This window comes from Lissotriton helveticus, chromosome 4_1, assembly GCF_964261635.1.
Source record: "Lissotriton helveticus chromosome 4_1, aLisHel1.1, whole genome shotgun sequence".
In the NCBI taxonomy this organism is placed as follows: Eukaryota; Metazoa; Chordata; class Amphibia; order Caudata; family Salamandridae; genus Lissotriton; species Lissotriton helveticus.
In genome coordinates, this window is record NC_136063.1 from 395,044,331 (window position 1) to 395,067,516 (window position 23,186).

A 23,186-nucleotide genomic window follows, 5' to 3' on the forward strand; every position below is an offset into this window, starting at 1 on the left:
AGGACGGTGACTGCGATTTCTCCCTTTAAATCTTTAAGAACAAGATACTTCAGTAAGGTAGCCTAATTCTTCTGTGAGTTATATCCACTCACTTAGAATGTTTTGAAAAAACCACATGATTGAAACCTATGACATTACTGTTGTAGAATTACACCTTGATGGTGACGTCATACAAGCAAAATTTGCCGTGCTACGGCAGTTCACAAAAAATAAGGTACGCTTCTCCCCTTTATTTTACATCTTTGACTGGAGCTTGATAATTAAAAGAACCAAGTGGGTTAAATTGAAAACCAATTTCCCATCTTTTTTAGACATCTGTCTGGCCACCACAATAACTAGCGAGTTGGACCACAAGAAGATTAACCATCACGCCCCTCTTTAAAACAATTTTGGTATGTAGCTATCCTTTATTATCACTCCTTGCCCACGATTGGAGAAAGGCACTCACTATGAATTTGCCTGTTAAAGTAAAACAATGTCTTTGCATCTTTTCAGATACAAAGAATAAACAGCCCTGATGATAGACCAGTGACTTTGTGCCTGGTTCTTGAAACGCGTCTGCAGTCTTTCTTGGGTGGAATAAATTGTCAACTTCACGACACTAGGACCGGCTGGTCCAGTATTTAAGCGTTTACAAGCTAAGTTGCTTATACCCCCATGGAAATCATTTTTCTTCATGTTTTTTATTGTAATATTTGTTGGTTGTGAAGTAATTATAATTTTTTGTAATGTTTAATGCAGAAACGTTTTTTAGTGTGTAAATAATGTTTGTTTTTTGATGTATGTACAAAGTGTATTTAGTCTTGTAAATATTCCAATACGTAGTCCTTTATTCTGTTATGATTTTTTGAAAATTTGAAAAAAAGCATAAAATGATAGACACTGAGTAATGCTGTCTAAGGGTGGTTACAATAAACTGGTTTCTTACCTTTCTTGAATATTGAATGAGTAATTGTGGTGTGGGCACTGTGTGTTTTTACAATTTAAATATAAGGTCTAGCCCCCACTACGTGTTTATGGACCTATCCCCTTTTGGTTCTCAAGAGCTTTCTATGATGGCATCACTTGCCCTCACGGCTGCCCCTAACTTTCTTAGATGACGGCCGTTGACTTACTCGTCGATCTCCCAAAGGCAGGGCTGGCTACCATGTAGTTTTAATACTCCCGGTTACGGGACTTTAATCCTTGTAATGTTATCCTTGCTCCCAGTAAGAGGCGCAACTACAGACAAATTTCAGGAGGGGGTGGGATTCTCCCAGCCGAGTCAGAGTGGAGATGCAGGGGCTCTAAGAAGGGGTGAAAAGCAATGATGCCTCATTATCAAGCAAATTGTCTTTTAAATACCTGTTAAGTACTCTGGTGCGGCTGTGTCTCTGCCCGGGAACTGTCTCAGCCCGGGCTGCCACGTACGATGTGGGGTCTGCGTCTGCTCCCAGTACAGGGGGGTTTCGCCGCTGGGGCCCTTCGCCGTGCGAGATATCAATGAACGGGAAATGTGTTGTCTGTTGGTCAATAGCGTTACTGAAGTTTTGTTTACACGCGCCTCATAGCTGGCAGTAAATATTTCCTTGATGTTTCGGACCGTCACGTCTCTTGGCTGCTTTCCTACTTGCTACACCAGCACGTGCAAATTGAAAGCCAAACAGTGCTGCACTTTGGAAGATTTTGCATTTTGTTCACACTGTTAGTGTTGTTACAAGTGACAAACCCACATTGTACGAGCGGTGGTTACAACTTCCTTGTCACGTATCGGTTGTTGGGGAGGAGAGAGGGCAGCTTGAGGCAGAAATCAGCATTTGCAGTGGCCCAACTGCCATGTTTTCGCCGCTCTGTACGAAATCCTGCTTCTTAATGTTTTTTGTATAGCGCATTGTTTGCCTACTACTTGGCATCTGGGCGCTGCTGGCAGTCTATTTAAGCTACTGTTTAGAAGTGTTGGAATTACCCACTGGGCAGCAGTCTGTAGGTTGTATTAATACAACAATCACCTCCAGACGGTGTTGGTGTGTTTAGTCTGTTTGTGGGTGGTCAGAAGTCCCCATGTAGACGCTCTCTTACTTAATGCTGTAAATAGCATGTATCATTATTATTACTCAAGTGATTGGTACTCAGTTTACCGGAACCGGGAGGATTAGTTGGTTTTTGCCATGATTTGAACTAGTAAACTACATATTACCGTGTATCCTGAATGAGTAGTTGGCTCACTGAGCCACCCTCCTAGTGAGTTTTGGAAGTAGGCTAGGATGAAGAAGGTTCTGTTCTTGTCATCATCTTATTGGCTATCGTTCATCTCTCTCCGTGGTTTATGTCTAATATGTCTCAGTTTAAAAAATATTGATATTCTTGGATAATTTTGTGTGTGCCTGGTGCCTGTTGTAATTTTAGCTCTTCTTTTACCCACTGTTAGTGGATCGCTGCTGGTGCAAGGACAGGGTTTGGTGTTTCTGTATGTTGCAAATGTTGTACTTTAAAATGAATGGATATCTTCCAAAAGACAAGTCTCCAGGAACGTTGGACCCCAGCACTTAATGTCTTTACTAATGTAGGTGTACACCAAACGTCATCCACATTTGGGCTGTTAATTCCTCTATACAGGGGCATTAAGTCACAGGCTTAAGCACTGAGCAGCTTCAATTGTTAAATCTTGCAATCCGTGCATACGTGCAAATGATAGATCTGCTGCACATGTAATGTCACTTCCTGTTGTGATGTCACTTCCTGTCGTTATGTCACTTCTTGTAACACCGCATAACTTGGAGAGTCCCCCCACTTCTTTTTTTAGGACTTGTGCCGTGGACATAATATGTGCTTCAGGGCCACCAGTAGCATTTAATTAAGCTCTGGGTACATGTAGTACCACTTTAATAAAGACTTATGAGTGAGTTAAGTGTGTCAAGTGGGTGTAAGCCAATTGTATCATGTTTAAAGAAGAGTGAACAAGCACTTTGGCACTGCTTGGCAGTGGCAAAGTGCATAGAGCCCTATTGCAAACAGAAACGAATTTTAAGAAAACAGGAGAGAATAATTCTAAAAAGATATGGGGATGACCCTGCAGAAAGGGCCAAGTTCAACAATATAAACACTTCGAAATTCAAGGAGCAAAAAAGTGTCACTTATTATAGGACCTCGAACAGTTTGGTAAGTTAGATAATATGTACGCTGGATAAACTGAGTAGTAACAGAGACATTCTCTGTCTAGGGAGGATTCAATGCTAACCACCTAGCAAAAGCAAATTATAGGGTGGGAAATAAAACTCAGAAATCTCCAGCAATGACAGAACCTTACTTTATAAAAAGATTTATAGGAGTAATGTGGGATTAGTCGTACTACAGCCAACTAGTATTTAGAGATAATCCAGCACTCTCATGTGTCTACAAAGTGGCATGCGTTTCCAAACTCCCAAAACAACTGAATAAATATATACATAAATTAAACACCAAAGCCAAAAACGTTTGTTGGATTTCAGGATACAGCCTCCTCAGACTGAACGTGTGTACATCTTTTAACGATATCTGTTTCCAAAAACACACCAAAATGATGAGGTTTGCTCAAAGCCCTCAAAGTTGAATATATGAGATCGACAAAAAACATTATTTACCTAAAGTGTGCAGGAAGAAGTAAATCAGGTGTCCTTTGGCTAGCAGACTAAAACTGTCTGAAAACACTGGCTAAAACACAGTCTGAAGTCCGGAAAAAGAGAACACGCCGCGTGAGGAAAGCTTCCTCGTGGGCGCCCGTTTATGTGCCCTTTACATGTGTTCTAATTGACTTATCTATTAGTAGAAAGATGTCAAGAGAAATCAAGCTGCAGCAAATGCTGAATAATTCAGTGTTCCAGATGTCTTAGCTGACGTCAATGAAAAAGGGGGAGGCCAGACTGTTGCAATCCGCAAACTTTCTTTCTGAAGTATTCATATTCCTAATGCGGTAAGGGCTCTCCAAATATCCTATTACAGACGCACTTCGAAAATACAAGTGTATCAATCAGCTTGCTCACTCCTAGCAACATTTCGCTTCAAAATGTCGGTAACTGATGTCATAGTTTTATGACCAATTGAGCTTCAAAAATATATTCCCAAACATTCAGTTCTAGCTTTGGGACACTAAACACTTTCAATTTTTTTCTTTTTTTTTTCTTCAATTTATCGACAGCACCGAAAGGAAGAATGGTTCTTAAGTTCACAGCCAATGCTCTTCTCCGCTGAGGTGCAGTGGTCTACATACGGGGCAGAGCCATGATGTCGCTAGGTGTCAGGGGTCTGTTGCAAAGGTAGACTTATGTTTCACTATTGAGAATTGTCCTCCTATACATTGTCTAATATGTAAGCTCAGCAAGCACAACAAGATGATGGGCGGAGTGCTAAAACTTTTCAACCACTCACCCCCAGTCAAGAGATCTGAGTTTAATCCATTGTTCTTTTGTTCACTATGCCACCTCAGTTTGGACCCAGCCATATGCATATCAGTCTTAGCCCTGCTTCTCATGGGAACATTCCAGCCTGAACTCGCTGCCCGAACTGAATACTTATATGGCTTTCATGTTTTTAAACCCTAAAACAAAACTCTCAATCCCCCCCCCCCCGTGGACTGTACCTACAATGCATGGCCCTATCCATTCATGTCATCACCTTGGTATCTGCAACTGATGTTATTGCTTAATTACTTGCTTATGTCTGCCATGTATAATGTATATATAAATGCGACTTCTTGAATTGCGGCTCCATGCGTTGTTTGGATTACGGCTTCACCATGACTTTATTGCCTCTTCCTCCTCCTCTTCTCAATATGCCTTGGGCCAAAATTCACTTTGGGGCACATGTTGCGCATCATACTACTTCATCTTCAACTATCGCTTTAAAAATATGCTTGTTTGGAATAATTGACTAATTTGCTCAGAAGCTATTATTGCAATTGTGTAAAGCCAATTGTTTTTCACTGATATTTGTTGATGAATACTCAATTTATTTTCTAAGATAATTAGAAATGTTTCAATTCAAAATGATATCCAGTTAATGCATTTGTTTTCCACTGACCTTTTGTGGAACAATTCTTCTTTCCAAGATGGTACTTAAATATGCCTCCTATCCTTGTTCTATCCCTCTTTTGAGGTGCTTGCCTTCTCGCACAGTCGCTCACCTTTTCACACATACACGCATGCATCTTGAGCGCGCTCATTGTCTGCACTGAAGATTGTTCATGGGGTGTTCTTGGCTTAGCGACGTGCCGCTCCTGTGTTTGGCGGGAGATTACAACGGGCCACTTCGACCATCTAAGAATCCCGGCACAGTTCTCTCATTGTCTGTCTGCCCGGAATTGGTGAGCGACACACATGATGATTTTTATGATTACACTTTGGATGCTCACTCAGATAATTATCGGGCATGGTTTATTTATTCTCACTTCCCTCTGGATCAGCATTTATTCCCCAGTTTTAACACCATGCGCGCTGCGGGTTTTCCCGCTGTGCGCTGACTTTTTAAAAAAACCCGCGGTTCATGACGAGCTCAGCTCGTCATGAGCGTACGAGAGGCGTACCTCATGACAAGCTGAGCTCGTCATGAGCGTCGAAGGGGTTAATATGTAGCTTCGTTGTATTTGCAGGCATTGTTCCTGTCACTCCGCAAGCCCTTATCCCTTCATGAATCTGATTTTTATATTCAGGTTAGTTTTTTTCTTTTTCTGACTGAGAACTGGTATGTTATTCTTGCCATTCCTTGTTTAATTATGGCTGACTGGGCATACTATGTATTTCAGATCAGGTTTTCTCCGGATATTCCTTATAGACAAGCATTGGCAGACTTTGTCTTCTATGACATGGTTAATATATACACCTTCATTTTCACAGACTTATAGTGGACAGTTGCCTCACTACTTGACCTTATTCGTGACTGAATTAAGTTACTTATGTTGCACTCTTGACACAATCCTGCAGGTCCTGATTGAATATCGTTTCACTTAAATGGTCAGCCCACGCCTCTGAGTCACACTACAATGGCTAATGATAATCTTTATCTATGCTGTAGTGTAGTTCCTATATTTCCAATAGGCTCTGCGCATTGGAATAACATAAACGATAGTTTAGACGTAGGACTTAGGTCGACTAGGTCTCTATTGAATATGTTAGACTTAATTATGAATGCCAGCTAGCTCAGAGGTCACTAGAAACTTTCTCGAATTCACAAGAAGGGATTAGTTTCTGACAACCGCATAAACATGACAACTTTGCTCCCTCAAGAATAAGGAGTATACCTCCAGAGTCTCTGAAACAATAGATAGGTATTTTACTCAGTCAATCGTGCATGCTTAGTTCACCAGAAGTGCAGAGAAACAGAGAGACGGGCGTTTTCAATAAAAGAGGTTATTTATTGAACAGTCTTCTTTCTCATGCAAGAGAAGTGAATTGCTACAATAGCAATACTTGTCATTAAGTAAAGTGCGTACAGTAAAATGAGTACTATAAAATAATACTGTAAAAGCATGGTATGGTTTCTAAGCCATACAGTGTTTAAAATGGATAAAATACATACAATGATAAAATAATGACTAAACGTACTCAACTGGTGCTTCTAAGATACGCCTACCCCGGTGTACCTAACCTAAGCCTAGTACATGGGAAGAAGTGAGATGTAGTTTGAGTTGAGATAGTTTCTGCCAAGAATTTAAATCAAGAATCCTCTAAGGGTCTAATCAGCTCCGTACCTTGGTTATAGAATGAAGGAGGTCTTGTATCGCTCTCTCAGGACTCGATCTCCCAGCAACCCGCAAGGGTGACAGGGAAACACTGGAGCTGGATTTCTCAGCAGGGGAAAAGACAGCGTCTCTCTCAGTGCGTCAGCGGGAGGGTCGGCTTCCTTCGGCACTTGCTACAGCAGGGCGTCGGGCAAGTAGATAGTCGATCTGCTCCAAACCACTGTGTGTTTTGCTAGGGCAGATGCTGGTATATTTATACCTGGAAGGTGCCGAGTTTGACGTAAGGTTGGACATAAGATGTCACTAAGAACTCGCAGTCCTTTCAGGACTCCGGGAGTTCAAGGACAAATCAATACAGAAGCAGGGGGAATTCCCGGGCTGCTGGGGGCTTGGTTTATCTAAGAACACGTTGTGCTTTCTAGGAGTCTATGGGAGTAGCCTTGCCGTATTTGGACTGCATTGGCTATGTCTTAATATGGGTATGATTCTTATGCCTATATAAGGATATGATTTAATATAACCACATAAGGGCATAAATCGGGAATATTTAACTAGAGTCCTAGATTCGTCTACAACAATGCTTCGTGTGTAACTCTTTCTTCTTCATCTCTTCATTTCCTTCTTTCCTATTTTATCAGCAGGCATTCTCTCAGGCATACCTTGTCGTGTCCTATGATGACCCCCCTAGCTTGGTAGGGATTGAAACGTTGTCAACTGGAGTACCTTGACTTTACTTGTTCACTTGTTTTTGTTTTAAATGAGCAGATGTACTTTTGTATTTGTGGCGTATCCCTTACTTGTACTTTAGCTATATGTTGCGTAATGCCTAAATTCTGGAAGTCACATGACTTCTTTTTTCTGCTAAATACTGTCCCACTTCGATGGTTCTCATATATTGTTTGATTAAATTAAATTATAAAGGTCCATTTGGGATTCAAAAACTTAGATATCATTGTATGTATCTCCTTGTGTTATTGCTTTATAGAACTCCTCTTGAAAGGGACCTCTGTTCCTGTAAACATTACAGTGCAGGGGTGCATACTACTCACACTAACAATAGATGACCAGACCAAGTATGCCCCCATGAAAGCCATCTTTGTTGCCAAATTTGGACTGACCTCTGAGAAGTACGGTCAGAGGTTCGGGGACAGACAATCTCCTAAACCAGTCTTGGGTAGACTCCAATAAATCATTGAATCGCTGGGTGAGGGGCAACAAAGTTAATGTTAATGATGGGCTGTACAACCTGATTTAGGGGCACATGCTCAACATTTGTGTTTTTTACAGAGCTGCACCAACATCTGGTGGTTAGCAAGCTGACTGATCACAGGAAATGGCTCACTATTGAGTGTCCAAGAAGGCATCTGGGCAGGGGGGAGGGGAAAGGGGGGAGAGACTCCCAAAAGTGTGGTCAGGGTTCCCACCATAAGAAGGAGGGGAGATGAAAACAAAAATCTTCACAAGGCCCCCAAAACAGTACAAAGAGGAAACAGTCCTATTCCCAATCTGGCCACCAAAAGAAAGGTTTTTTGGACAAAATACTTGTAAGGTTGTCCCTCAGTGCTACAAGTGCTGCACAGCTCCCTATCGGTGGACAGTCCCAGGGGTTGGCCAGTGTACCGCCTGGGGGGATGTTGGCCCAAGTCGGTGGGGGTGGGGAAGGGTAGCTGAGCTTACCTTAGTATCCCTGGCTGATGGGTACATGGGACCTAAGGCTCACATGCCTGCCAATACCTCCAAGTATAGGCAAGGGGTCACCATCCATGTGCAGAGCGTGGGGGCTCTGTGAGACAGTATGACTACTGTCAGATGTCATCTGGTGTCCTTAGAGCTGGTGATTCCTGATACATTTCACCAGGCTGAAGTAGCAGGAACCCGTACAAGTCACTAGCTGGTGGCCCTGGTTCACTTTGAGTAGAAGGGGGGTCTTAGGTTCTGTTAAGGTTGCTGTGAGCCCTGCCATTTCTGTGGATTGTTTGCGAGGGAATGACTTGGAGCACATTGCCAGGAACTGGAAGTAAAAGGAGCTCAAGTCGCTTCTGGAAATGTCGGGGTTGTCAAAGTTGGTCTGCGTGACCACTCGGTCCTTGGCTGCTCGGGAGGAGTCAAGAGAGCCTGAAAGTATTGCCAAGTAGCCGTGTGAAAAGGAAGGGCAGGAGGTGTGGGAAACCAGCCTCTGAAGCTCCCATGAACAGGTGAATGGGGCGTCCTCGGAGGCGGCCCTGGAGCTGACTGGGGTGGACATTTCCCTTCTAGGAGACCTGCCTGAGCTACTTAAAAGCAGGCATCGGAAATAGAAATGGGATCCTCAGGCATACTCTTCAGTACACTCCTGGACTTGTGCATACTACAGAAGGACTGCCCTGCTGCCTTGCTGGTTGAGGCCTTCCCTGCTGACTGAGAAGGAAAACTGGCCCTTCAACCTTCATTCCAGGCTGCAGTGACTTAAAGGGTCAGCTGACTGACCTCCTGTTCTGAGCTACAGGGACACACCAAGCTCCACACGTATCTCTGCAACTGCCAGCTGACCTACCAGAGCCCTGCTGGCTTCTTCTGGTGTGAGTTCTTGTTCCTCTCAGGTTCTGGCACCTTGGCGGGGCACCAGTTGAGATCCTCTTAGAAGAAAAGGAGATATCCTTAAGTTGAAGGCTTTTTTTCAAGTGTGAGCGAGCCAGTTCATGTCAAGATCTTGCCTCGCGCACCTACCCCCAAATCACACCTCCAGTGAACCTGACTCTTCATGCTACAGCGACCACCACCACAAGTTCTGTACTTCGCTCTATAGTATCGACAGCCTGTGGTGACCGCCAATGCGAAACTCCAGCAACAACTGACTAGGACACCCACTAGGATCTTCATGCTACAGCAATGACAGTCCGAAATGCCCAGCATGCTCTTCACACTACAGCAACACCCATTCGCAACACTCTCCCTGCACTTTGAAGCCTGCTCTACCACTAACTGGACTCTTCAAGCTGGACTTTAGGAGGTATCTTTTTCAGCGGGACTAACTTGGTCCCTGTATTCAGCTCATGCTCCATTGCGGTCAGTCAGAATTTGTGATTTTCACTTGGTCTCACATGACATAACTTGAGTGATGCTTTGTGGTTTTAGGCACTTTACTTACCTTATATCTTTGAAATTGCATAGCTCTGGTTTTACTGATTGGATGTTTGTCAATTCGATGTAAATTAATGTATTACATTTTACTCAATTTTTTAGAATTGGTGTGGGATTTTTCTTCGGTTGTGTCATAACTTTACTGTTTGAGTGCTGAATAAATACTTTACACATAACCTCTAAGTTAAGCCTGACTGCTTTTGTGGCAAACTACCAGAGGGTTAAGCACACGTTAATTTAGTGAATTTTTGTGGTTCACCCCAACAAACATTGTTGCTTGAGAAGGGCTCACCCCCCTCAACCAACAACCCAAATTCTCAAATATGTGGTAGCAGTTATCCCCAGGACTCAAAATGAGGCTGGAAAACATTTGACTTTAGCCCACTATCTATGCTATTCTGCATGGTGCCCGCCCAGGATGTGTTTGACATACATAAAGATATCCCAAAATTAGAGCAGTTGGACCTCCAAGGCCAGTACCTCTGACCTAATTCCTCTCATTTTAAAACATTTTGGTCATGCTGTCCCATCTGAGCCAACAATATGTTCTTTGAAATACCACCAGCAGTACCTATAGAGCCAACCTCAAGGAATTCAATTCCAGTGTTTTAATGATATAAAGAGACTCTTGGATTAAGAAGGTTAGGATCTCTGGCTTGTCATTGAGATGTGCTCTCCTGCCCAATTGACATATCTGCCTCTACAGGATCCTGGAGAAAATAAGAGATTCCAAAACAAAATATCTTATCATATTCTCCATTGTGATCCACTAGGACAGTGATCCTCTGCCTGGGAAGTGATCCTTCATTGACCTGCTCTGGGACATACCTGGAACTGCCGCCTATTGTACAAAAGACTCATGTGAAATACACCGGAAGACATGACACACTGAAGAGAAGCCATCTTTCTGAATCATGGTGTCGGTTCTAGATGGAAAGCCTTGAACAGAAATCCCTTGAAACTGTTGGTTGAAGGGCACAACTTTATCGAGTGCATCTCCACAATTCTGCTAATCAGCTTTACTTGATTTCAGAGAACTAAGGGAGATTTATCTAAAAAAAAAAGGAGAAACCTACGCCTTGATAATTCTGACGAGTTGTCAACAGGGGGCATTCTGTAAAGCTCTCAGAGCACTCTTCAATAAAAAAGCACTTTGAACTGATAGTGAAAAGAGATCATCATGAAACAAAGTCACTGTTTGAGTTAGCAGTATTTTGTAGGACTAGATTAATCATAAAACCCCATGTAGACAAAACGAAGTTTATGGTTGTCCAGAACTCTAATAAATCCATCGGTGAAGTAAGAATGCAGGAAGGCTCTGTAAGAACAAGCTGAGACTTTTTCAAATTTAGGAGTACATATTGACAAAAAACTTAGTTGGAAGCCGTAAATAGACAGCCTAATGGTGAGACATGCCCAACTTTCTGGTGCACTGCTCAAGGAGCATAGATGCTCCTATACTAAACCTGTAGCTCCTATTCTCCAAATCTATAATTCTAGAATAAGTGCATTGATCCTATGTGGTGTAGAACTGTGGGGGTATGCGAATTTGGAATATTTAGTGGTGAGTCAAAATAATTTTTTAAGATCATTGATTGGCCTTCCGCAATCGACCCCACTGGTCCCCTTATATTTAGATCTGGGTTGCCAGTCCATCAAGGATGTTGCACATTATAGGTTACTAGTATATTGGAGGAGACTCTGGGTGACTCCAGAGCTGGCCAACTATGCCCTGGCCTTGTTGGAAGTCAGGGAGTTGGATGTAAATAAGAACATTGCATGGTTTAGTTGTGTTAGAACTATTGTGTATGAGCTGGGGTTAAGTCTTTTGTGGACTTCCCCAGCAGCAAGCGCATTTACAAGTAAAGCAGAGCTAAAGGCTGGCTATTGGCACATGATAAATCTCAGACGGTTTACAGTTTTTTCCACGTCTACCCTGTCCAGCACTGTTTTGGAGATCAAACACGAACCAAAACAGGAGCTGTATTGGGACTTAATCACCTCTACACGTGATAGGAAACTATTCCATCAGTTTAGAGTGGAAACTCTACCCACCAAGGACTTTACCTCGAAATGGTCTAACTCAGATGTAAGTAGTAGTAATTGCCCTTTCTGCCTAGATAAGGAAGAATCAATGCCTCACATCTTTTTTGCATGCCCTGCATACAGTAACCCAAGGTGACGCTGGCTGAAACCTATTTGTTTAGCCCTGGGTATCAGGTCATATATTGAGGTTTTTAGATTACTTAAAACATCAGTAGATGGACCCATTATGATAGCGACGGCTATATTTCTGGGTCGGGTGTAGTGATCCGGTGGACTGAAGGGAGATATAGATAAAGTTACTCCCATGTCTATCAACTGAGAATTTTTTTATTATCATATATGATGAATTCATTTTGTGATTAAATGCTCTTTTATAGGCAAATCTTTATTATGTAAGTTCCTGGCCATCAAATGCGGACTGTTTTAGAGTTTTTATTAAATTATGTATTGTCTTAATGATGATTGTTATATGTCCTTGCACCAAACAAGTATGGTTATAAAGTTATAATTTGGTATGGTTAACCTGGACTTGATGTTTGTTTGTGATAACTTTTTTTTAAAAATCAAAATAAAGTTTATAAAACATAAAACCCCATAGCTTACAAAGCAGGCCACTGCCAGTAAATACATCTCTGATTGGGGATTGGTCTATTATGTATTCAGATTGCATCTAACTGGTCAACACTTGATGGTTACTTGGATCAGGTTTCTTGACAGTAGCTAATATTGCATCATCCTTTCTAAATTTTCGTCTGGGCTATTGTCCTCAGGGGTATACTGCCCGAGTTTAAAACATATAGATCTGAAGCATTGAAACCACTGAAATGTACTCTTGGCACAATTCCCAGAAATTTGCCTTAGGGAAGGGGTCTTACTTCTTCCAAAGTGACTAATGTTTCAAACTCCTATTTTATCCGTTGAGGTCCAAACAATGTTGTACAAATATAAATATAAATGAGGTTAATATTTCAGAGCTTGACTTCTCTTCTGAGTTCAGATAATCTAGCTCAGGGGCGCCTTTGAAAACAGCTCCTTCAAAGACATGTACCGAGTCAGGTCCACCAAACCAGCTGAAGCTCTAAATAGCTGATTAGAGATTGTTTTTACCGCTGTGTGAGGTAGAATCGATTTGATTTTTTGATTTTTACAGTAGGAATTGCATAAATAGTTCCGTTTTATCTCATCTGCTCTGGTCCGGCATATTCACAAATAACATGAGCCAACATTATTGTTACTAACCCCAAAGTAAATGCTTTTTTGCCAAGAATATTAATTAATTAAGTCTACAAAAGGCAATGGATCTACAGAAGGCAACTAGGTGCTGGGAGTGCTCCTTCAAACTCATGCCAAAGGGCATACACAAAGGGTCCGCCACAGAATTCAGAGTGAAATAAACTTTATGTAAAACAGGCCACTGGAAAGGAAGGCTAGTATCAAGGTCTCCTGCGGTCATCATGGTCAGCCTGCTGCACGCCTTTGGAAGTCAGTTGCACTCCTTTACTTTTAAGGTTATGGGAGGTTACTTCCTCCCGGATTTAATTTCAGACCCAGTGTTCTTGGGGACAGTCTAGGGACAAGATATAATATAACTGACCATGAAGCATTTAAGCTTGCCTCTTCCTTAAAGGTCTGGATTTGATGTCTAAAAAGTGGCTGTAGGCTACCACATCATGATCATGATATCGGACTTCTAGGCAGAGTCTATTTTGGCCTAACATCTTGCCATGTGTTTACGTGCAGTATTTGAAGGAGCTTATCACTACGAGGGACGTCATACAAAACAATGCCTCTCCTACAGAGAATTTAAATAGCAGGAGATGTCTATAAAACCCCAAATGGTGAAAACGGATGCCTCTAGATTGGAAATACATTACTCAAGTACAACAGAGTCCTTCTCTAATACAGTTTGAAGAAATGACATAACAGAAGTAAATTTGTTCCCTGGGTCTGATTTCTTTCAGCCAAAGTAAATTCCAGCCATCCTGAAATAAAGTATAAATAAAATATAAATGATCATGCACCCTACCTCAACTCGCGGTGTAGTTTGAAAAATATTTTTAAATGATCATTTTCAAAAAAAGGAGAGGGGGTAAAAATGTTATAAAATATTGTTTGAATCGAAAACTATAAATCTGGGGAGGATTCTCTTGTGGGGATACATTACAATAAACATCAAACCAAACATGGACTTCACTTTCCCAGCATGCGCTTTATAAATGTCAGTCACGCCCACAAGACTCCACATGTCGGTGGCAGGGAAAATAAAATGCAGTTCATGATTGGCATACTCACCTTGGAGTCCAAATGACACAAGGGTGATGAAGGAAAAATATCTAGAGGTCAAGCTGCTAACTGGGCACCTAGGTTCTAACCTTGGCTTCAACCTTTGGCTAAAGAAATTACATACTGGTTGAGGCCCAATCACTTAACCTCCCTTTGGCTCAACTGCAAATAAGTGCAGCCAATTGTGCAATGCTAACATGTCACTATCCACTTAAAGCATATGCTGTCTACCCCCTAATAGATGGATAATTTATCTGTTACAGTGCATTTTTCCCATGGAACCAGTATTAATCACCTGAGCATCAGTAATTGAAATAATGGGACAAGAAATAAACATTTCAAGCATTGTTTCGCATCTTAGAATAGTTGTATACAGTTGAGACAGAGATACATATTTGCTCTTGAATAAAAGTAACCTTTGCCAAAATAAGAATGTTTTTTAAGAAGATGACGATTTTTAAATCCAATTGATTGAATAAGAAGCAGTCACCCTTCAATGGGATCTGCACCTATGGATATCATGTTTATTAGACTAAAGTTCAAAAATGGGCCAGGTAGCAGTCTCATTGGAAAAATGTAATTCATCGAGAGGTATGCCAAGATTACACATATTATGCTCACTCGAATAATAAGAATATGTTAGGATTGTCTTTTTTTTTTTTTAAAGGTTTAGGAATAGGTAAACAATACGGATAATGGGACAAGAAAAACATCTGCTGCATGGCGTGTATGTACTCACAAGGCTGTTCAACAATAGACTTGGAAATAATGAGGTCCACAGTACTAATATAGAGAAACGGTTTAACTGAACTGAAACTAAGCAGATACTTCCCTTTAGATCTCGCTGATATACCTAAAGAATTACTCCAAGGAAAATGATAGCCCATTGGACATTATTTCAGGCTTAGGAAACATAAATATTGTGAAGAATGTATTCAACATATGAGGGCATTTAAATTATTAAACAGATGTCACAGGTGGCACATTATAATGGTTGTAGGAAAGTAGTATCTGCTTTTATGGTTACCCCCACTTTCTGCTTGATGTAATGCTGTTTTCTGACTAGTCTAACTGCTGTCCTGCTAATCAGGACCCCGGTCTCTCTGCTTCCTCCCCTAAGTTTTTATGGTAAGTACTTAGGTTCATCCCAGATTGGATACTGGGGTACCCTAGTATATGGTACTAAGGTACCCAGGGCATAGGTACCCAGGACACAGGTACCCCAGAGGTCCCCATAGGCTGGAGCATGTATTATGGAACCTATGGGAGACCATTTAAACTATCTCTATAGGCCTGCCATTGGAGCCTGTGTACGCTGGTGCTATTACCACTTACAAAAGATATAGGTTTCCCTACATCTAAGTTCACTGCACTTAAAACCTATAAGTCACCCCTACAGCAGGCCTTTTTAATCCTGAAGACCAAATGCTTGGTTTTAAATGTGAGGGTACCCCTGCATGAGCATGACACCCCTACAGCCTTCAAAGTCAATTCTCCCGGGATGTAAGTGAGACAGCCATATAACATATATAGAGGCACCGCTTCATTACGCGATGACCATCTCAAAACTGGCTGTAACAAACCCTGTTGTGTTTGGTATCAAACATGTTGGAATCATACATCCCACACCTAAAAGCTGTGGGAAGTATGGTTCCAAGCACTGTAAATGCCCTCCGTTAGGCCCTTCTAGACCCGGACAGCACAACATGGCTGCTGCCGACTAGAGACATGATACTGCCATCTGCTGCTGACCCAAGCTCGACCAGGGAAAGGCAGAACAATAGGCATCCTGTCACAGGGAGGTGTGAACCCCTCCCAGACAGGGTTTAGTGTATTGCAGCAGGGTGGGAGCGCTTGCCAGCGCCACGTAGTCTGCTTCCAGGGCACATTTGGTGCCCTCTATGCATAGTCCAGTTCAAACCAGTTCAAGGAGCCGCTGGCTCCTACTCTGGTGTGATACTGGACAAAGGACAGGGGAGTATCGTCCCCCTTGTCCCGCCCCTCCGTAGGGAGGGACCCCTGAATGGTCCCAACCATTTCCTTAGGGTATTTAAGGGCTTACCTGAGGATGGGTCCCTAGATTAGCTGTGGGACACAATACAATTCAGACACCACTTCAACTTCGACCGTCTGGACACTCCGGACTTCGGTCTCGGCTTCAAGTCTGCATGCTGGAGGACTCCTGCTGCTCCTGATCTCTTTGCCCTGCTCATCTGCTGCATCGTCCGTGCCTGTGCTCTATACAGGAACCCGTCCAGGGCCTGTGGACATCCAAGATACCTGAAGGAATCTCCCTAGAAGTGAAAGAGTCACTTCCCTGCATCTGCAGGCACCGCAATCAAGCTGACCGGTCTGCTGATCCTGGGCTCCTACAGACTCCGAAAGGCTCAGCAACACAGGTGGTGGTTCTTCACATTCCTTGAGGTCTGCCCTGCCCTCTCACCAAGTTTGAGGCCTGTATCCCTCATCAGAGCCACAGAAACTGAACCCCTGTGCACCACGTTGACTTGCAGTTGTAAAGGTTTGTTTTCCTCCTTCCATCAAGATCTTTGGGCTCCAAGTAGCCCCAACCCCAAGTATCTCCAGTGACCAGAATCTTTTACTACACCGCATTGCTTGCACCATGGGCCTGCTTCTTTGGTAGCTGCTCGAGGCCCTCTTGCGACTCCAGTGCCACCGGCCTGTGGGTCCTGTCAAGGGTCACATTTAAATTCTGTTGGGCTCCCCTGATTGTTCAGGGCCTGCCCTGACTCCCCTGCTTGTGGTGAGTCTCCTGGGCCTTGCTGGTCCAGACATTGCACCTTGTTCTACTTCTTAGTTAATTGCAGTTGCCAAGGCTTGTTGGTGCTTCTGCCGGATACCGACCCCTCCACTCTAGATATCCAACATGGGACAGTTCATGTACGGCTTCTGGTCTTACACAGCGTTGCCTGGTCCACACAACTGCAGTTTCAAGGTCACCGTCCGCTCTCCTGCACCTCACCCGACATCGGTGGGCATTCGTCTTCCGTGCCTCCTGAACACTCCTGAGTGGCATAGACTCTGTCCCCTCTGCTTGCAGGTCCCTAACATCCTAAATCCACCTTTGGGTTCCACCGGACACTTTCACCTTCTCCAGCAGCAGCATCTCTCTGAATTCTCCCATTGAGTTTGACTACGGTTTCCGACGCCACTTCACACCTATGCACCCAGCTCCCCTGGTGCAGGCATCCTGGTTCCTAAGGTATCCACAGATGGGGTGGCTCTCCAACCTCTTGTCTTCCACTGAGCTTCTTCAGGGTCCACTGGGAAGGGTCCTCTTTCTTTAAAATTGCACTGCGACTCACACATTGATTTGTACGGAGAATGCGGTCATGTTCCTACACTGCACACGACCTCCGTGGGGCTTCTAGATACTCACCTTGTGTGGCTCCTTGGGTCCCAGCACTTCTACATCCTCTGACTCTTGTCTTGACTCAAGTCGTGGTTCACATACCACTATTTTAGTATATGGTTTGGTCACTCCCTGGGGACCACTGTGTATTATGCGCTACTTACCTGTTTCTATTGCAAAGTATTGTGTATATCTCCGGCTAGGAGATATTTGTATGTATTAGTGAGTGTCTTATAATAAATACATATTTTTATAAATACACTGTGTGGTTTTTTTTCACTTAATCTATACCAATAATATTGTGTTCTGGTTAAACAAGTTGCTTTACATTCCTTCTGGACTAAGCCTGAAGGCTGCTCTCCACAGCTACCACTTAGAGAGCTTTCTAAGGTTGCATAAGACCACTATAATCACCACAAGGGTTGTCTGGATCAGTGCAAGATGTCCACTCACATAAGTGTACATCATATACTGATCCAGCCTCTCACAATGGTGATGAAAAAAAATATTTTAGGACTCGCCATCTTCATTGAAAGTTCTGTCCCCCTGAGAATTAAATAGGGTATTACAAAGTCTTAAAAGGGACTCAAAGGCTCGGGAAGCCTGACTTTGTTAATAAAACAGTAAGTTTGCAAAATAAAAAAATTAAGTCAGTACCTGATGCAGCATAGCAACAGTTTCACATCATGCATTTAAGATTGCTTTTAAGGGGCAGCTAGTAAAGGCGGGCGAGAAACTGAAAGCAGATGGCTAGGTAACAATTTCCACTTCGAGAGTGGAAGTGGTTATGAACAGGAATGGTTCAATTATAATATCATATGATGAATGGGATCAGTATCCACAACGCTTCCATCAGCAGGCCCTGATGAGGACACCCTTGATTGCTTCTTAAACCTGATGGTAGTAACATGAATCCTGCACGGGACTCTAAGTCACCCAAGCCAGGAGGAGGAAAGGTGGCCATGAAGAATCCTCAACCTGTGAACCTGCAAGCAGTCAGCACCCCTGGAGTACAACAGGTAGAGAATTGAAGCATCTGGAACTCTGAGAAGGGCTTTCTGTTGTTGGCGACTGTGGTGAGAGGATTTGGCACATGACCAACGATGACTACTAGCCCCAGAGGGCTTGCCAGTGACTCGAGTAAAAGGGGAGGGGAGTTAGGCCCAAAACAAGCTCCTTCTAGGGATAGCCCACTGCGGACCACATGCCAAAGTCTTTCTGTGTTCAGGTAAGGGTAGCAGGTGACATTGATACCAATGCTACATTTACAATTGCTACCTCTTCTGTATATTTTTCACGTGTCGCAATTTGCACAGTATTTCCCCATCCACGTACGAGGAACCACATTTCATTTTAAACATTACACCTTGTTGAACTCTCTAAATATGTGCGCTCATAATAAAGGGTCGTGTTTCACTACATATACTTGTTCTAAAGTAAAAAAACAATCTTGCCTTTGGATGATAATCTTGTTCAAGCCTAGAGTCTGATCCTGTTACTGGTTTGTATTTGTTCATCTTCATTTTCATTTGGCGTGATCTTTCATCTGCATCGATAGCACCTGTGGGTTAAACATAAGTTGAGACCATAATGAAAAGACGTTTCAAATCAGGGTATCAAAGTCATTTTATGCTAATAATCGCTTAATGTTTAAATGCCAATGACATACTGACATAATTCGTAACAGGGCATCGTAGAGATTATTATAAACTGAGTTTCAATATTATTTAAATCAATGGTTTTGCATACGCATATTAACAATATTTAAATCTAAACACATTTACATGCAAAAAGCACTCTGATGAAGCTTAGTGCCTTGCCAGGAAACAGACCTAAGTAAAGGACTGTCTGCAGGAGCAATGTTATATACAATCCTACAGAAAAAATATCTTTCATGATAAAGAGAGACTTCGGCTGTACTACAGTCACACTGCCTCTATTTAAAAAAGCAACCACAGCAAATAAGAGCATTAGCAAAAGATAGGACTGTAGGTTGGAAACATAAAGAGAAAATAGCTAAAGGAAAATGGCTGGACAAGTACATGATCACAAAGTCAAAAACACACACAATAAGAAAATATGCACTACGAAAAATGCATGAATACAAACAACATAAGCCACTAGGAAAGGGTAAAATAGGTATCCACATAAAACAACGACAGGAAACAATCCTTATCTCCCATTTGTTGTGTTTGTAAAAAGCTGATTGGTCAAAAGGCAGGGTGATGTCAGCTGCTAGATCACTAGGACAGACATTATGAGACTTAGCCTTCCGGAAAGGGAATTCTAGTTGTGCTGGTCCAAGGAAGAATTCTAAAGTTTATAGACGGGCATACCTCTTACCTGTTTTTGGGATAACAAAGAAGACTGCCAAGATCACACAGAGCCCTTCTACACCATAACCTAGGCTAGACGCGGTGGCCATGAACAATGATGCTTTACCCGCATCGACCCGGGTGGAATTCTCAGCGGTGTGGAAGAATTCGACGCGTGCGCGGAACGGACGGCCCCCAACTGTTCTCCGCACACGGCCACTGTGACGTCGGACGGCCCCCGGCCGTCCGACGCATCGAAGAGGTTACACTACCTCAGTACTCCGGCTTCAATGAACGGCTCACAACAAACGTACCTTTCTCATATCCTCACAAACACTATTGAGACGTTATAATTCCGACTGAAACTTGGGTGGAAAAAGGAGAAATAATGTCATGGGTAAAGTTTTCCTGCGGAAATGGAATAAGGTGAACCAGTAGCATCCAATAAATGAAGATTTAGTCAGTTTATATATACACACACCAATTACCAATTAGGGGCCTTGATTAGAAGCAAAGAAGTTTTGGCATCAATACTTCCTTCACCCAATGAAGACTAACATAGGGGCACATTATGATGGATTTTCCGCATCCTCCGGGCCGGCGGAAGCCACCGCCGGCCCGGCGGATGCAGAAAATCCTCTGCGGACCCACCAAAGACCCACCGCCACATTAGGATGGCTGGTGAGTCCTGGTTTCAGTCCGCTGCTTTTCCGCCGCGGTTGGCTTACAACCGTGGCGGAAAAGCTCTAATATGGTGGCGGTGTCTCTCAGACACCGCCAGACATATTAGGATGGCGTAGAAGAGATACTTTTCCGCGGCGGGTTCTCTGCCGAGGAAAAGCATACGGATCTTTACTCTGGGGGCCCGTTGCGGGCCCCCTGGGTGAAGGGAGGTGGGGGGGTGCACATGGGGGGTACCTATGGTACCCCCCTGCATTTACATGCAGAAAACGGCAGGCACCGCATGGTGCCTGCCGCTTTGTGCATGTAAATGCACTGCATGTGTTTTTGACATTGCGGCGGGTGCAGCTTGAAGCCGCACCTGCCGCAATGTTGAATATAGAGGATGTGACCGCCAGGGTGGCGGTCACATCCTAATTGCACAGGAGGGAACGCCGCAGCACATGAGGACGTTCCCTCTTACACGCGATCGTAATGGGCCCCTTAGTGGGGTGCTAAAGTAGATAGTGACAAGGTAGTACACTACTAAAGACTTACCTAGAGGATTTCAATAAGTTCTATGGATACAACTGATACTCCATTTGAACAAGGCAAACAACGGGTAAAGACAATCCTAGAAGAGTGTTAGATCAGACATGGATACTAGTGGTACTTTACATGAACAACCTAACATTTTTAAGTAATGCGTTACTGAGTTAGCAAATGCTTCAAGAGGAGAAACATAGCAGTTATTCATGTCAGGGTAAAGAAAGCGTTCCGCCTAATCACATGCAGATTATAGTTTACCCTATTGGAGGGAGGTAATGAAGTATTGGCATACTGAGGATATTTGTCAATTTTGAGGTACAAAATCATTTTTTACTTCTTCATACTTTGCATTTCTGGGTTCACAATTATCCTGATTTACATCTACTTTGTAAAAATCTATTGACTTATCTGCACAATATATTTGCTTCTCAACATCAATTTATTCATATAAAACAGACTGTCCCTGACCACACTCATTTCTGGTGACAACGCTCTCTCACTGTCCTCCGGTCTACCCTTCTCTCTCTCTGCCCTCCAATCACCACCTAATCTACCATTATGTCCTGTAAGCTAAATTAGTTTCTTTACTATCCTTACTAAATTAGTCTCCCCTGTACTCACACTAGAACACTGGGATGAACATATAAGAAGATCATCTAAAACGCCTATTTGGTCACTTTCTGCTCTCATTGAAGATTTCCTTTCAGAAAATGATCCATCTGGTAATATACTGGCATTTTCTATTACACTGTCCTGTCTCTGAGTGCACTTACTAACACTGGTGAGACCCATTAGACTGGATGCTCTGTAACATCAGCACTCTATAACCTATGCCTGAATACAACCCTTTTGAACACCCAAACTTTGCTACTTACTTCATGCTGAAGATAGATCTATTTACAGTGCTGATCAATCAATACAGAAACTAAAAGAATCACTGGAAGCTGGAGGGTTGTAGAGTTGGTGTTGCTGTGGTGACGTAGCTAGACCTACTGCTACCCGGGTCGGCACGTAAGTTTGCGCCCATGGCAGGTTAGAGCATGGGCATGGGGGGCCAATGGACGACATGTTCAGACTGGAGGGGGTGGCGGCTGCCCCCAAAAAGAGTGCATGCTGGGATGGGGCGGACCGCCTACCCACTCCAGCTACACCACTGTGGTGTGGAATGCTGACACATATTCCTGCTCTCCCTCAGCATCCTCACCCGCTGACACAGTGTTTGAAAACGTCTACTGCGCATTATCCAACAGACAACATTTCTTCTTCATGTTACCATTCATTTTTTCGGGAAGCTTGAGGGCTAAAAGCTGCTGTGAACTGAGGAAACAGCCCACAATGAGCCAGTGGTAAGGGGGACAATTTCAGCCTCATTGGGTGGGACACAAGTTATAGTTAGCTCACTGAACTATAACTGTCCAACTTCAGTATTTTGTTTCCAAACATAAGTGTTTAACTCATTTCAACACTTAAATATAATAACATTAAAACTTTTGCCTTTTCATGGAATTTCTAGAGTTTTAGTTTTGTTGTAAGCTAAGATCTTATTACCATACCTAACTATAATGTCATTTTAACCTTCGCTTTTTTTCAGTGAATTTCTAGGATTTTTTCATGTAAGGGAAGATCATTTTTCTATACCTAAGTGTAAAATCTTTTAAGCCTTTTGTTTTTATCAGGGAATAACTTGAATTTTGAAATTATTTTCAGCTCTCCTTACCCCAGCACATAGCCTTAGGCTGTGCGCATCTAGGCGTTGGCCCAGGCCCACCACCACATAGGTGGTCACTGTACTGCAGCCTACTCTCCATTGTTAATTTGCTGCTCCAGCATCTCCCCTAACCGTCTGCTCTCTGTTCTCAGTGTGTAAGCCAGTACCCCCTCACACCTACCCTCTTTGGTCTGTTGGACTGCCATTGCCCCTTCCTCCTGTCCTTCCTGGTCAGTTTGGTGCCCCTGTTCCGCCTTCCTCTCCATATTGCCCTCCGTTCTCAGTGTGGATGCACCTGCCCCTCCCTTCTTGGTTCTTTGTGCTGCCACTGACCCTGTGCTGCCACTGCTCTCTGGGTCTGCTCCTGCTCCTGCCCCTCCCCTTCCCCCTATTCCCCATGTGTGTACCTCTGCCTCCTCCCTCCCTCATGGGAGGCCTCTT

General features: G+C 43.2%; 1 protein-coding gene across 1 annotated transcript in view; it reads right to left on the reverse strand.

Moving 5' to 3' along the window:
* Window positions 1-23,186, reverse strand: part of RIMS2 (regulating synaptic membrane exocytosis 2) — a 1,857,427-nt gene that overhangs the window by 242,406 nt on the left and 1,591,835 nt on the right. Inside the window, exon 29 of the mRNA XM_078686898.1 lies at window positions 18,968-19,074. Coding sequence (XP_078543024.1) covers window positions 18,968-19,074 — 107 coding nt within the window. The remainder of the gene's footprint in view (window positions 1-18,967; window positions 19,075-23,186) is intronic.